This window comes from Heterodontus francisci, chromosome 1, assembly GCF_036365525.1.
Source record: "Heterodontus francisci isolate sHetFra1 chromosome 1, sHetFra1.hap1, whole genome shotgun sequence".
Lineage (NCBI taxonomy): Eukaryota > Metazoa > Chordata > Chondrichthyes > Heterodontiformes > Heterodontidae > Heterodontus > Heterodontus francisci.
This window is the reverse complement of record NC_090371.1, coordinates 86,945,005-86,961,832: the sequence shown is the minus strand read 5'-3', so window position 1 is coordinate 86,961,832 and position 16,828 is coordinate 86,945,005. Positions and strand designations below refer to the sequence as shown.

The 16,828-nt window shown below is 41.3% G+C and overlaps 1 protein-coding gene across 1 annotated transcript in view; it reads right to left on the bottom strand.

The window, feature by feature from the left end:
* The window catches only part of LOC137370623 (protein unc-13 homolog B-like), a 783,931-nt gene extending 769,908 nt beyond the window's left edge, over positions 1-14,023 (bottom strand). The window contains exon 1 of the mRNA XM_068032730.1: positions 13,823-14,023. Within this exon, the coding sequence (XP_067888831.1) occupies positions 13,823-13,844 (22 nt within the window). The 5' untranslated portion in view covers positions 13,845-14,023. The remainder of the gene's footprint in view (positions 1-13,822) is intronic.
* Between the last annotated feature and the right edge of the window lie 2,805 nt (positions 14,024-16,828).

Here is a 16,828-nt window from a genome sequence, read left to right as displayed (position 1 = left end):
ATGACCATCTTCAAGAAAGGAGACAAGTCCGGTTGCAGTAATTACAGGCAAATCTTCCTGTTGTCTGCCACAGGAAAGATCATTGTAAGGATCTGTTGTATTATCTGGGGCTTTAGAATAATACAAACACAGTCGAAAGGCTGGCATGGAAGTTGAACACAGAGCTTTATTGGGATGCTTCTTCTTGCTTCTATGTACATGTGCTACTCACTGAGCAATATGGCTGTAACATGTGACATTACATCACTTCCTGTGATGACATAAATTTGCTTAAACATATATTCAAAATATTCAAAAGATGATACTCATTCTATCAAACATATTATCTTAACATAATAACAAATGTACTATCACAACAGGATCCTCCTCATCCACCTCTCCCAGTGGCCAAAGAGCTCTTCCCAGAGTCGTAATGTGGATTTCTCCCACTGAGAAGCACTCCAGATATGATCTTCACTGCACGGCAAATCCAGAATAAATTGGGTGGGAGAACAGCACCAACCTCGGTACATGACCTTATTCAACCTCACAAAAGCCTTTGACTCCATCAATCATAAGGGTTTATGAAGAGTCCTCCTCAAATTTGGCTGCCCTCAGAAATTTGTCATCATCCTTCATCTACCACATGACGACATGCAAGCTGTAATCCTTACTAACGGGACCACCACAGACCCTATCTCAGTGAAGACTGGAGTCAACAAGGTTGTGTCTTCGCACCAACCCTCTTCTCCATCTTTCTTGCTGCTATTCTGCACCTCAGTGAATCATACAAGGAAGGAGGAAGAAAAAAGATTAAAGAAGCAACAGTCAGTACTCGCACACCAGCTAACGGCCTAGTTACAGGGTTCCTGCTGGTCAGCTCAGCCTCTGAATTGCATGACATGGGAAGATTTAAACCAAATGCTCAGAAATCAAAGTCCTAAATCTACTGCTTTTACGATGTTCCCATATCTTTGCTACCATTTTCTTATGGACAGAAAAAATTCTTTACACCATTATGTGGCACTGTTCTTAACCCAGAAAACACAGTACTAACAGTTTCCACTTGTTCTATGGTTATAGTTCAAGTATGTTTACTGCAGTCGACAGCTTTTTGCCCATTATTGTAATATTTTAAGATTACTATAATGCTTTCTCACAAATATATTTGACAAACTAATGTAAGAGTGCTTAGCAGCATAGGAATTGATAGATGGAAAAAAAAAGCCAAGGTCCATATTGTTTGTCTTCTACCATCCTGGTAGTCAGTTGATACACGTTAATGGAGTTTTGAATAATCCTGCGAATCAATCTCTATCAATTAATCCACAACAGACCTAGACAAAAGGTGAGGAAACCCCAACGATGGAAAGCTTTAAGAATCATATGTCCAAAGTCACCTGTTCCTCCCAAGCATGCTGCATTTACCATATATCATAGCTCAAATTGCTTATATACCATCACAAAATATTATCTTCTGGAAAAAATCCAATTCTAATTTGAATGAAACTATACTACCCACTTCCACCATATCCATATGATGCCTGTCATAGTTTTACACTTACTTCCATAAACATTCCTCTTTTGCTCAAACGCTTCTCTCACCTCTGGTCCTAAAACTTCAGGTTAAGTCATAATATTCCAGTCAACAAAACAGAACTTTAAGTATCTCAAATATCCTGTACATTAATTAATTTACAACACAATTGTAATAATGAGCTAAATTTGGAGTTTTGAGAATAAAATAAATTTTAAGAGAAAGACAGTACTTTTCAAGTCAGATGATTTCTGCATAATCCATCTACATTTCAAATACTCATAATTATTACAAAACATTTTATTGATAAGATGCCTAAAACTAGAATATAGTGTGGTGACATCTGCTTTAGAACTACACAGTGCTTAAATTATCACCATTCTCATTCTCCAAGATATTGTAAAACTAACAAAATTAGTACACTAGGGTCCATGAACACTTCACACGTACATGGAAGAAGGCAGATAGGAGTTATTGATACAAATTTCTCACATTTGTAACATTATAACTTCAATCCTTCCACATATTAAGTCTGGACGATCCAAATTTGTTGTGCCGAATGCTGTAAATATACTGAAAAACAATGCATTCCAAACCATTTCCATTATCAGATTGTTACAACAGTACTACTTGTCTTGTACTCAGTTCATTAAAATTTCTCATCCAACTGGCTATTCTTCATGCTCTGGTCGAGGCAAGAAGTAACAGCAGGCTTTTCAGTAACCAAGCAGGGAGATGAACAGACAAGCCCTGCTCCTAACCTCATTTGGCATCCAAAGAAACAAACTTTCTGAAGAAGGGTCACTGACCCGAAACGTTAACTCTGCTTCTCTTTCCACAGATGCTGCCAGACCTGCTGAGTGAATCCAGCATTTCTTGTTTTTGTTCCGTCACTAGAGTCTGATTACTACCATAAACCACAAAATAGATAGTTTAATTTTCTAGCCCAGATAGGGACACAGGGTTTAATACCCCGACTGTCGTCCTGGTTTAGATCAGGCTAACTTTTTAAATTAGATGTCTACACAATATAATCCAAACCAGTGAATCTAGCCCCAATGTGCACTAAAGTTTTAAAGAAGATTACCTTAACTTCAAAAAACTTTCAATTTTTACTGTTCTAAAGCTACAGGGATTTAAATGACAGTTTTTGAAGAAGTTGCTTTATTTTGGTGCAGAGTTAGAGGCTCCAGTGAGATGAACAGATGATGACAAACATCCCCATAGTCTTTACTAGTGGTGCTCTGGGATCAGCTGGTATGAAGGGTGCTGAATCACAACCCTGAGGTGTGCAACCTGCCACTTTTCTCTCCATTCTAACAGCTAAGCACTTCAACAGCCACCTGGGGCAGCATCTGACAGCCTGGACAAGATTGAAAACTTGCAGCTCGAGGAAACCCAACTGTGAATATCAGCCACAGCTGTGATTCCAATCTGGTCTATGCTGAATTATGCAGTGTTAAAAGGAAGAACCAATTGCTAAATTTCCATAACTGTGAGCTGAAAGAGACGGAATCCTTTAAGTGAACCTTCTTGAAATATGACGCACAGACCTTCAAATCTGTTAGAAACTGATAGCATGTATGTTGTTCCTGAATCAACTGTAAAATATAGTTTTGCTTACTCTATTCAATATAGTTAGTCTATCAAGAGATATCATTTACATGTTAATGCTAAATGCACAACAGGGCAAGCTGAAAATGTTACTATGTTAGAGCCACAGAAACTCAACACACAAAATTATACCATTGACTCTAAAGTTCTTAGCTAAATGAATTGATCTACATTGCATATTCATTCCATCTTCGCTGCCTCCGGAGAATACTTGGCATCAGGTGGCAGGACCGTATCTCCAACACAGAAGTCCTTGAAGCGGCCAACATCCCCAGCTTGTACACGCTACTGAGTCAGTGGCGCTTGAGATGGCTTGGCCATGTGAGCCGCATGGAAGATGGCAGGATCCCCAAAGACACATTGTACAGCGAGCTCGCCGTGGTATCAGACCCACCGGCCGTCCACGTCTCTGCTTTAAAGACGTCTGCAAACGCGACATGAAATCCTGTGACATTGATCACAAGTCATGGGAGTCAGTTGCCAGCGTTCGCCAGAGCTGGCGGGCAGCCATAAAGACAGGGCTAAAATGTGGCGAGTCGAAGAGACTTAGTAGTTGGCAGGAAAAAAGACAGAGGCGCAAGGGGAGAGCCAACTGTGCAACAGCCCCGACAAACAAATTTCTCTGCAGCACCTGTGGAAGAGCCTGTCACTCTAGAATTGGCCTTTATATCCAATCCAGGTGCTGCTTCACAAACCACTGACCACGTCCAGGCGCGTATCCATTGTCTCTCGAGATAAGGAGGCCCAAAAGAAGAAAGAAGACATTGCATATTATTCTATATCAATGAATAAATTGAATAATGAACAAAATATTTTAAAGGATATCCATTACAATAGATACTGCAATTATCTGCATTCCTAGATGAAAGCTAACATTGATAACTGGTGGACATATTTTAATATCAATTCCATAACCCAACATAAATACCTGGTCTGCATCTTTTAACAATACCAGTTCCACCTCCTGAATTTATATTCTCTTAGCACTATGACTTCAATTTTGAAACAGTGTCTAAAGGCTATAAGTGTTTTATTGGTCTGTACCACACAATCAGGAAAATATATAAAATCGTAGAATGATACAACACAGGAGGCCATTCAGCTCACTGTGCCTGCTCTTTGAAAGAACTATTAAATTAGTTTTGCTCCCCTGCTCATTCTTTCTCCATAGCCCTGCAAATATTTCCAATTAAAGTATACATCCGATCCCCTATTTGAAAGTCATTAATGAATCTGTTTCCAAACCTGTTCAGGCAGTGAATTCCAGATCACAACAACTTCCCTCCCGTTGCCTTTGGTTCTTTTGCTAATTACCTTCAATCTGTATCCTCTGGTTACCACCCTTTTCCCATTTGAACATAGTTTCTCCTTACTTACTCTAATCAAAACCACTCATAATCTTGAACACCTCTCTTAAATCCCTCCTTAACCTTCTCGGCTCGAAGCAGAGTGACCCTAGACGGGTCACTGATCTGAAACGTTAACTCTGCTTCTCTCTCCACAGATGCTGCCAGACCTGCTGAGTATTTTCAGCATTTCTTGTTTTTATTTCAGATTTCCAGCATCTGCAGTATTTTGTTTTTATTTTACTCTAGATTCTCCAGTCTGACCACGTAACTGAAGTCTTTCATTCCTGGTACCTTTCTCGTGAATCTCCACTGCACAGTCCCCATCCCTCTTATTGTAATTTTGTATTCAGCTTTGTCCTCTCTTAAGCCTCCTTTTTCTGTTTCATTTTAATCTCTATGGCCAGAATTTTACGGTAGGCAGACGGGAGCCGGCCATCGACTGAAAAGTCGGTGGCGAACCCGCTTCCCCCTCACCTGGGGATCCAACCCCTATTTTGCGGGTCCCCGCGCTTCAATTAGTGTGAGGTGGGACTTCCACCCCCTTGAGGTAGGAAGTCTCACCTAATAGAGCTGCCAGCCAATCAGCGGGACAGCAGCTCTTAGTCCCAGCAGCGCCACCGGGAGCGGTGACACTGCTGGGACTGCAGCCCAGTATGAAGACAAGATGCCTGGGAGCCAGGAGGGAAGGTAGGTTTTGGTTGATTCGCCGGGAGTAATTTGTCGGGCCTTGGCGAGACAAGGGTGGTCGATTGTGGGGGGGAAGGGGGGCGTGTTGGGTCTTGGGGGTGGTTGGGGTAGCCGGGGAGGCCCTCCATCAGGCACCTAATGATACTGTGATCACTGTTTCCTAAATAGTCTCCCATTGAAACATGCTCTACTTGTGCTGCTTCATTCCTCATTGGACTGAAAACATACTGATCAAGAATGTTCTCGTGTACACATTTCAGGGATTCCTCCCCCTCTTTGGCCTTTTCACTGTTATTTTCACAGTCTATGTTAAGACAATTGAAGTCCCTGATTATCACTACTGTCAAAGTTCTTGCATCTTCCTGCAATGTGCCCACTATCTCCATCCCACTATATGTTGGCCTATAGCAGTGGTTCTCAAACTAGTATCCATCGACCCTTGGGGTCCCCAGAGACCTTCCAGGGTGTCCACATTACGTGGTTGGACTATGGGTGAGCGCTGTAGTCAAGTAAGCAGCAGCCAGAGACATGCTCATCACCCATCAACACCACCCCCCCACCCCACCCCGTGCTCCTCTAGTGCTCCCTCAGTGCTCCTGCTCTTCTAGTACTTTCTCTGTGCTCTGCTCTCTGTGCTCCTGGCAAGCACAGACAGACTCTGCAGTGAGAAGTAGACACCACAAAAATCAAGGCTGACACTCCAGTGCAGTACTGACAGAGGGCTGCACTGTCATGGGTGCAGTCTTTTGGATGACCTCAAACTGAGACCTCATCTTCCCTCTCCAGTGTCCTGGCCAATATTTATCCCTCAATCAACATCACAAAAACAGATGATCTGGCTGTTATCACATTGCTGTTTGTGGAAGCTTGCTGTGCATATACTGACTGCCATGTTTCCTACCTTACAACAGTGACTACACTTCAAAAGTACTTCATAAGCTATAAAGCACTTTGAGATGATCCAAGGCCATGGAAAGTGCTATATAAATGAAAGTCTTTTTCTGAACTCTATAAACAAATACCTGTTTTCTTAAAAGCATTGTTAAAACACTTGACACACAGCACTTTCATATTATGAGTATTATATTGTATCACAATTTAGATGGGTTCCGTGATTACTAAATCATTTGAAAACCAAAATAGTTTCAGAGTCCACTGGCTTTTGCATATACACAGCAATGTAACAGCTCCTCTATTGTTCCTTTATTCTAACCAAATAGATTTTGTCTTTGACCCCTCAAATACATCATCCCTCTCTTGTGCTGTAACAATATATCTGATCAATGCTGTCATCCCCCTCATCTATCTGTCCTGAATACATTGTAGCCAAGAATATTAAGTGGCTAGGAAATATATTGCTGATCTTTCATCGTCCCTGGGTCAAAATCATAGAACTCCCTCCCTAACAGCACTGTGGGTGTACCTGCACCACACAGACTGCAATGTTTCCAGACAGCAATTCAGCACCACCTTCCCAAGAGCAATTAGGAATGGGCAACAAATGCTGGCCTTGCCAGCGACACCCACATCCCATGAATGAGAAAAAAGAGTCCTCCCCCACTGCACTAGTTAACCATCCTGCGAAGACAGTAGTCCCAGATCTGGGTGCCAGGGTCTGTTCGCACACAAATGTTCCAGATGACAAATCTAGATTTATAGGTTGTGTGTGTTTAGATGACAAGTTGCAAATCTTCTTGTGCAATTTGTCCACACAATGGTTTTAGTTGCATCTTTGAGTCATGTTTCCTCCTTTTTAAAAAAAATATATATACCCCCCCTCCCCCCACCCACCAGACCATTCATCTACCACGGCTGAGGAGGTGGATAAGCAAAATTATTCCAAACTCTGCTCTTCAAGTTGGCGAACAGTAGGTCCCCAGAGCAACCCTCTAACTCCTCTTCTAGTTTTACTTCTCTACAGCAACACACCTCAGATGTGTATGCAAAGGAGAGAAAAAAAACTTTCATAGAGTCATAGTCATAGAGTGATACAGCACTGAAACAGGCCCTTCGGCCCACCGAGTCTATGCCGACCATCAACCACCCATTTATACTAATCCTACATTAATCCCATATTCCCTACCACATCCCCACCTTCCCTCAAATCTCCGACCACCTACCTACACTAGGGGCAATTTACAATGGCCAATTTACCTATCAACCTGCAAGTCTTTGGCTGTGGGAGGAAACCGGAGCACCCAGCAGAAACCCACGCGGTCACAGGGAGAACTTGCAAACTCCGCACAGGCAGTACCCATAACCAAACCTGGGTCACTGGAGCTGTGAGGCTGCGGTGCTAATCACTGTGCCACCCCCAAAATGGCAACCGAGAAAAAATGGCAACCGAGAACTAACATCTAACTACTCTTTGATACACTACACTGGTGCTACAACATGCCTGACTAGTATGGTAGAGTATTATTAATTATAATTTTCTTTATCAGAGCAGTACAATATCATAGAATCAGAGAATGGTTACAGCACTGGAGGAGGCCATTGGACCCTTTGTGTCCATGTTTGCTCTCTGTAAGACTAAGTCAACTAGTCCCATCCCCTGCCTTTTCCCCACAGCCCTGTAAATGTTTTCTCTTCACATAATTATCCAATTCCCTTTTGAAAGCCACAACTGAATCTGCCTCCACCACACTCTCAGGCAGTGCATTCAGATCCTAACCACTTGCTGCGCAAAAAAGATTTTCATGATGCTGTTGGTTCTTTTGCCAATCACCTTAAATTGCTGTCATCTGGTTCTTGACCTTCCACCAATAGGAACAGTTTCGTCCTATCTATTTTGTCCAGACCCCTCATGACTTTGAACACCTACCAAATCTCCTCTCAACCTTCTCTTCTCTAAAGAGAACAGCCCCAGTTTCTTCAATCTGTCCACGTAACTGGAGTCCGTCATCACTGGAGCCATTCTCGTAAATCCTTTCTGCACCCTCACATCCTTCCTAAAGTGCGGTGCCCAGAATTGGCCACAGCCATATAAGGTTCACTATAACTTCCTTGCTTTTGTACTCTATGCCTCTCTTTATAAATCCAGGATCCCATATGCCTCATTAAGCAATTTCTCAACCTGCTCTGCCACCTTCAATGATTTGTGCACATACATCACAAGGTCCCTCTGCTAGAATTGTACCCTTTATTTTATATTGCTTCTCCTCAGTCTTCCTACCAAAATATATCATTTCACACTTCTCTGCATTAAATTTCATCTGCCACGTGTCTGCCCATTCCAGCAGCCTGTTCATGTCCTCTTGAAGTCTAGCACTATTCTCCTCACAGTTCACAATACTTCCAAGCTTTGTGTCATATAAATTCATGAACACAACTGTCCACACAGCAAGTCTCAATCTTGGCCATGTGAACACAGAATTTAGATGAAAGGTCACTGACCTGAAACGTTAACTCTGCTTCTCTCGCCACAGATGCTGCCAGACCTGCTGAGTATTTCCAGCACTTTTTGTTTTTATTACAGAATTTAAATACTTCATTTGCGGCCAAGAGATTACCAACAGTGGTTAGGGTACGCAAGTTGCACTCGCTAAGTTCCTGAAATATTATATGTCGCTCTTCATTTCTATTCCGATGTGTAGTGCTTTTCATTTCTACTAACTTTTATTTGTCAACTTCTCTCATTACAATGGACAACATTAGCATGAAGTGCAATTTCAATCACCTGTCTCATATCTGAACATTTCTCTTCAAGCCGCTGTACCATTATCTCAGGAGTACCCCAAGGATGTATCCTTGGCCCTCTCGAGTTCTTCATGTATATGCTGATTTTGGGCAACATCATCCGCAGACAAGAGGTCAGTTTCCATATATAAATGTTACAACCAGGTGAGAAAGGTGTCTAGGGGTCTTTTGCTGTCTTCACCTGGTCTTATTGTAACAGAGTTTAATTTTTAAACACACTGTGTTTTGAGCTTCCCCTTGGTGAATCCTTGGTCACAGCTTTCCAATTATAAGGCAAAGAAATGAGCACACCAGGTTTTCTTAGGTTTAAAGAAGAAAAGTGAAATTTATTAAATTTACTTAAACTCTAATTCAGTTAACGCCTACGGAAATACGACGCACCCACGCTAGCATGCACACGTAATACGCACATGCAAATAGGAACAGAAAAGAGAAGAAAAATAAAATGGAATGGTTTGAGGCAATATCAGAAGAGTTTCTTGTTTACTGTGCTTCGAGCTCACCGTAGTCCTTTTGTAAGTACTCTTTCTTTATGTTGGGGCCCAGTATTCTTCTTAAACCTTATTTATTGTAGGAGACTTTTCTCTCTTGGGGTTCATATGTCTTCAATGGTTTCCGAAGCTGGTGAGAGCAAGATGAGAGCAGACAGGAGGGAGGTCTTTTCAGTCCTGGAGCTAACAGCCTTCTGAGTTCAAAATTCTGTGGTGTCAGGCAAACACCCACCTGCCAAGACTGAGGCATAAATTATTTTCCCATATGAACATTAAAACTTTAAAAATTGCAATTTCTGACGGGAAAGATATTTCCATAGTAACAGACAATGTTCAAACAATGGGGATCCAGCAGTGTTCCTCCAATACACAGAAGTGGTCAGACCAGTTTTAGTCATATGGCTGACTGACTGTGACAGAGAAATTTGAATCGCTAACCAAGGATATGAAGAGACTGTTCCATACAAGGAACTAGTCACATGACTAACCTGCAGGGCAACCTGGGTTTTTTTTATAATTTGAACTCCCAAATAAAGGAATTGCCAGACAAAGCTGTGTGCTCATGAAGTAAAGACCTTCTCCTGGGACTGAGAACATCCCCTCTCCTGCCTGTCTGCCTGCCCTTTCATTTCTCAGGGAACTGAAACCACTGAAGACACATGAAACTCAAAGAGAGGAAGGTTTGCCATGTGAACAAAGTTTTAAGAAGATTACTGGGCCCCAACGAAACTCCAGACTATAACTTCAATTAAGAACTACAGCGAGCTCAAGAAACAGTAACAAGATATTGCCTCAAACTGTTCTACTTATATTTTCTTCTACTCTTTTCTGTCCCTATTTTGCATGTTTATATCGCATGGCCATGCTAGTGTGAGCGTATCGTATATTCATAGGCATGCATCGTATTAAAGTTTGAGGTTAAAGTTTTAATAAATTTCCTCTTTCGGCTTTAAACCAAAGAAAGCCTGTTTGTGCTCAGTTATTTGCCTAATAATTGGAAACTGTGAACAAGAATTCACAAAAAGGGGAGTTCAAAACACAGTATGTTTAAAAATAAAATTCTGTTACAGTAAGACCAGGTAAAGATAGCAAAAAACCCCTAAACATTGCTCACCTGGTCTTAACAGTGGCCCGTTCAAATTCAAAAAACCAACAGCCAGCCAATCATGTGACTAAACTGGTCTGACCACTTCTTCTGTGTATTGGGGAAGCAAGGGCTGGGTCCCTTGTTCCAACATTGTCTGCTAGCATGCAAATGTCTTCCCAGTCAGGGGCTTGGCAATTCCTTGTGATAGGCCCTCTTTTCTTCCCACACACAATTTTAAGTTTTAATGTTCAAGTGGCGAAATAATGTTTGCCTCAGTCTTGGCAGGTGGGAGCTTGCCTGACAACAGTGATAACACTTCTCCACTGCCTCTATTTCCAGATTGCTTGTCTGACATTTATTCTTGAATGAGCCCAAATTTCATCTGGTTAAAAATTAGGAATACCAAGCTCATTGTCATTGGCCCCTGCCACAAACTCCATGCTCTTGCCACTGATTCCATCCCTTCATGAGTCACTGTCTCAAATTGAACCAGACCGGTTACATCCTATTTTATTCTGAGCTGAGCTTCTTATTCTATATCTTCTCAATCACAAAGATTGCCTACCTTCACATCTGTAACATTATCCAACTCTGCTCTTACCTGAGCCCACTTGTCACTGAAACCCTCGTCCATGTCTTTGTTTCCTCCAGGTTTGAGTATTCCAATGTTCTCCAAGTCAGCCTCCCATTCTGCACCCTCTGAAAAACTGAGCTCACTTAAAACTCTACTGTCAATGTCCTTTCCTGTATCTTTCTGCTTGCCCATCATCCCTGTCATCACTGACTCTGCTGGCACCCAAATTTAAAATTCTCATCTTCATGTTTAAAGTTTCATCTTCCACATCTCTACAACCTCCTCCAGCTTTACAATTACCTCCATCCAAGCTCTCCATTTTCTTCCTTTGCTCCACCATTAACAATCATGCCTTCAGCTTGCCTCGGTCCCAAATTCCAGAATTCCCTCCCTAAACCCCTGTGTTTCTCCGCCTCTTTTACAACCCTCCTATATCTATACCTATATCTTCAACCAAGCTTTTGGTCACCCCTCCTCTTTGGTTCACTGTCTTTTTTGATTATATCCCAGAATCCTTTTGGGACTTTTTTCCTTCATGAAAGACTCCATAGAAATGCAAATTGCTGTTGTCACAATTTATTTCAACTGAGAAATTTGTGAAGCAATAGAAGGAAAATGTTATTTTGGAGTGTGTGTAACAATCCCACCAAGATGGTATGAAAGTATACTCTGGCAACTTATTGCATTATACCAGTTACAGCCTCCAGCAACAATCTGCCGACATTTTCACATAAGTTGGCAAGCGCCATAGCATTATCATTTAGCGCTGAAGACACTCTCTAACAAGATAGAGAAATTTTGCATAATTGCACATGCAGAGCTCTGCTTCCCAGCCTGTCACTCCAAGAGCCAGCCACATCTTTCCTCGCAGTAGATTTTAGATAAGCCTTATTAAAACTTCAAAATTTAACTGCAACAAGTGCAAAGCTGAGGGAATGCAAGACCACATCTTCTAGGTTGTTTCACACCCGATGAAAAATGCCGAACTAACAGCAGTTCAGCTGTAGTTATACCGATCTTGCACTGCTACAACACTGAAACTTCTCATTATACTATCTCTTAGGCCGTAAGGATAGCTAATGCCAGAAGTGAAAAATTCACAGCGTGTAGCAATGCTCCTCTTCAGCTGGGCACCAGAGTGAAAAATCTCTTGACAACTCCCATTAATGATCAAAGGCACACTGAAGTAAATTCTTGAGAACACCTTACAGAAAAACAATATTTCACACTATAAAATTATGTTGGTTAAAACATCATAATTCCTGCAGCTTAGGAATTGTTTCTTAACAGCTTCGTCAAAATTAGAATTTCTTGTTAAGGCTAAACGGCAAATTCCGGACTCAATTCGAATTCTTGCCAATGCGATATGGTCACTAACATCCGGAAAGTGAAGCATCATCCACAGCCCACGGTGGGAATCAGCTGGGCATATTTTCCTCCTCATTCATTTTTAGGCGCCTAACTTGCCTTGCAATACTACTAAATAGTTCAGACATGTAAAACCAAAGTCTTACGACTTTAAATTCCTGTAAAATCCTATTATTAAATCAAGATAATACTGGGATCTTTGCAGATTGTGAAGTTAACAAATGGAATGGTATTTCAATTATAGTACTGAAAAAAGTGCTACAGTAAAATATGCCATTTAATATGTTACAGAGCGATCGCTTCTGAAAGCTTTGGGTGCACCGATTAGATTTTCGTGTTTATCGTTTTGAGCATATTAAATTTTGTATAAGGGGGCAAAATGCAAAACAAGCCCGATTACACCCAATCATTCGAGTCTTAAAAGATTAAAACGATAGTGAGTTTCTATATTCCAAGTTATCTTCATACTTTCAATGTTTATAAATGACCAAAGCAAAGCGAGCAGAAGCTATTACAGCAAACTGAATACCAAGCGGGCAGGTAACGATGTGCACGCTGTAACATTTTAAATACAATAAAAGTTTCCACTAATGCCAAAAGTATCGTAAACCAGAGTAAATGCCTAAAGAAATATACTGATTTAAAATCTGTTCAACCGGTAGCATTTAAGCGAGGCTCTCCGCGCACACTTATAGGCTCGGTTCCACCGACAAGTTTCTCTCTAGAAATGCTCATCTGCATCACCAAACCGGAGAAACCATGTTGATGGCTTACTGCATCCGTTTATCTGCTGCAATAGCCGCCCTGAGGAGGCTTTAGATCAACTACCATGTCGGAGAAAAACGGACTTGGTTATAACCTCATCCTGATTCAAAGATACGTGATAATGTTCTATCATATCTCAGATGAAATCCAAAGACCGTCATTCAAGTCCAAAACTGATTTTGATAGCTGAAGGATTTCGACTCAAAACATACTAAACACACAATCCACTAAACGAAAAGTTTCACCGAGTTGCACAGGTTAGAACATGCACCAGCAGTTTTGTGTGAATAATTCTCAATATAGTATTAACAGCCGAAACGGGGTGGAGGATGAGATTGGAGAACAGGCAAACGCACTCAGAAACTGCAAACAAGTCAGGTTCATAAAACTGTTTAATGCCACAGCTACAGCTTATGACAAATCTATTGGATCTATTAAATGTAATTTACAAATAAAGTAAAGTGATGGATGCCACAGAGCTTCTTGAAACCAGCAACAAGTCTGCTTACTTATTCAAAAAGAGAGGCTCCCAACACTTATTTTCAGTCCGATTACTGATGTGGGATACGTGGAGCTGACGAGCCGATGACTTTGAATGAAGTGCAGGCAAGGTGGGCACCAATCTGTGCCCCAGGCCTCCTCACCCCCAACACACCCCTTAGCAACACTCACCTCTCACACAAAGTAGAGACATAGTGCACCAAAGTCCGCCTCGACGCCTAACACCGATGCTGAGAATATCAAATATGGTTTTATTGGCCGAGGGGAAGTGCTCGCTCTCTGCCCAGCGTCGCCACTGACATCTCAAAACAACTCTGACTCGCTCGTCGCTGCCACTGACAGCCCATCGCCATGTTGATTAGTCTCTTTATTCCATAGGCGGAAGTGCTGTGTCTGCGGGGGGGGGGGGGTGTGGGGGGGGGTGAGGGGGCTGGAGGAATGACTAGTTTCAACCAATGGTGCAGTGCAAAGCAATGATCGACGAAAGTCGACCACGCCCCATCCGACCGCAGAGCCAATGGGAGAGGAGCGTGGGTGGGGCGGGGAAGAGGCGGGGCTTAGGGAGCCGCTCAGCGGGTGATTGTGCTGTCAGGTGAGTGACGTCAATAGAACTCTGAGCCTCTCTCGTTATGAACATTCTGAGCTCCAGGTAAGCGTTCGCCCCGCTTCATTTCCGGACACCATATCCTCCAACCTTGGCTCAAGTTGTTACAGATTGCAGCAACACGAAGTAAACTGCACAATGCACCTAAATTTGACTTGGCCTTGTTTTGGTTTGTGGGATTAATTGCACAGTGAGCCCTCTAGGGATTTTAAATCTACACAACTTGTGAATGTGTATACGTAAATATATATTTGGCACATTCTGTAATTTTTAAGGAGGCAGCGTATTGCTACCTTTCGATAATTGGACTAAGTTGGAATTCCTGCATGTATTTTGCGAAACCAAACTAAATAAATCCGAACAACCGCATCGATAGCTCTTCGGAGTAGACACACGCCAGTCAATAGTGTTATTCATTAGTTTTTTTAAACTATAGTTACAACAAAATCGCGCTTAAACATGAGTTCTCCATACATTGTAAAGTTTATATTGATAAAGTAGTTACAATAATTAAAGTACCTTTGAGTTACCGATATAATTTCTCGTGAACAGCCTTCCTCCAAGACTCACTGAAATCTTAAGACCCTAATACGACAACGTTACATATGTAAACAGTTCTTCCCCGTTTTTAAATACAATATGATGTTCCAGTTATACATTACAGCACTACCAAAAATCGTTTGATTTGATACCTTTCTAAATGCAATACAAATAAATGTCACTGTTTTCACTCAAGTTTTTTTTTAAATTCTCGCTTTGAGCAATTTTCTATGAATATTTAAAATTCTTCCACATTTCAGTTGTCTGTTAATGAATTGGAGGTTCAGCTTCGGGATTAAAAGCCATAGACACATTGTGATGAAAGGTCATCGACCTGAAAGTTAACTCTGGTTCTCTCTCCACAGATGCTGCCTGACCTGCTGATTATTTCCAGCATTCTCATTTTTACTTCTGATTTCCACCATTCGCAGTATTTTACTGTTTTTGTAACCGGAGACACGACTGCAATGAGTCATTAAGAAAGCGACGCACCAGATGATACCAGAAATTGAGTTATACATTTGTTAATACTATTATATTCATAAATTACCCACAGAATTAGTTGAACTGCGGTGAAAATGTACGTGTATGACGAATGTAGATCTCGATATGCTTCTTAGTTTTTGACTGATCATAGGTGTTATACCAAAAGGCTACTTCTGATTGCTCCTTTATTGCTGCAGGTGAGGTTCGCTGTCGAATGTTCATAGAAGTCTTGATGGTTCCTTACACTTCAGCTGTTTTTTTTAGGTTTCAGACTATTCCCTGCTGAATAGCTAAAGCTATTAAAGTTAATAAGGCCTAATTGGCAGGTGCTAAGTATTCATATCTAGTCATTTTATGATCGTACTGAAGAACTGTAGTTATTACCCACATACATATTAATACTCCGATACATAGATTTGATAATCTGTCTTTTTTGTAATTTAACGGTTCCAGCAGTTAAAGAACGAGCTGATATATTTACAATCTCAGGGCCATGGGCATATAGTGTTAATCATTCAAATAATCCTTCTGTATGGCTATCGTGGGTTGTAGGGCGGACATCTGTAATTATAGAGTTAAGATAATCAAACTTTTCTATCAATTATATACATGTATGTGCGCGTTGTATTGCGAATTTTATATTCTCTGGCTGCCAGTTATGGTTAGCGCAATTTGAAGAAACAGAAATGTAACAAAACTCATGTTAATATTGTGAATATGCATTTCTCCTGCAGCAAGACTGAAAAAAGGAGTATGATTTCTCCAAGTATCTCCCTATTTTTCTCACTGTTCCACATATACTCAGAATTGATTATCTGTAATGTGTAAGCTACGATTGGTTTCTTGTTAGATTAAACAAGTAAAATAGGAAAAATAAAATGTTTAATATATCTTCAGAAATATATAAATATAATTGAAAAATCTAAAAATCTATGTCAGCTCGAAATTCGGGCAGCTATGATATTAATTAGTCCCGTTAATCACATTTTACTCTTAATATAGAACCAAGGCTGTGCCGCACAGTTATGCATCAACCTGGATCCTAACTAAAACGTGCATTTTTCAAGAGGCGGTTTTAACAAAAAGTCTGCTACGTTACATTCATAGCGGAGGACCAATTGCAGTTGTAGTTATTCATTTTAAAATCGCTTACAGCAAATTTCAAAGATACCAGTTGAAAGCTGACCCGATTACTACCGTGTACACTGAAGTTTGTGTGCACATTAGACGGAGAACAGTGCCACCTGCTGCATGGAAGAGTTGCGTTTCTCAAAGCCTAGGAATTTGTTTTCCAAAATTTACGACCCCCAGAGTCTCTCCACCACCAAAAAGCCGCAAGTCGAGAGCGTGATGGGATATATCATTTTTTTTGTGACCACCACACGTGTGCGCAATTTCCCACATTGTCATAGCTCTACTGGAACAGCTTGACTCGGGGAAAAGCTAGCTCTGATGCACAGGGTCTTCAGCTCTACAGCTGGCATGTTGTCAGGGTGGATAGCCTTTGCTGTGTGTCTTCAGTGTAATTAGCTGCTTCTTAATATTCG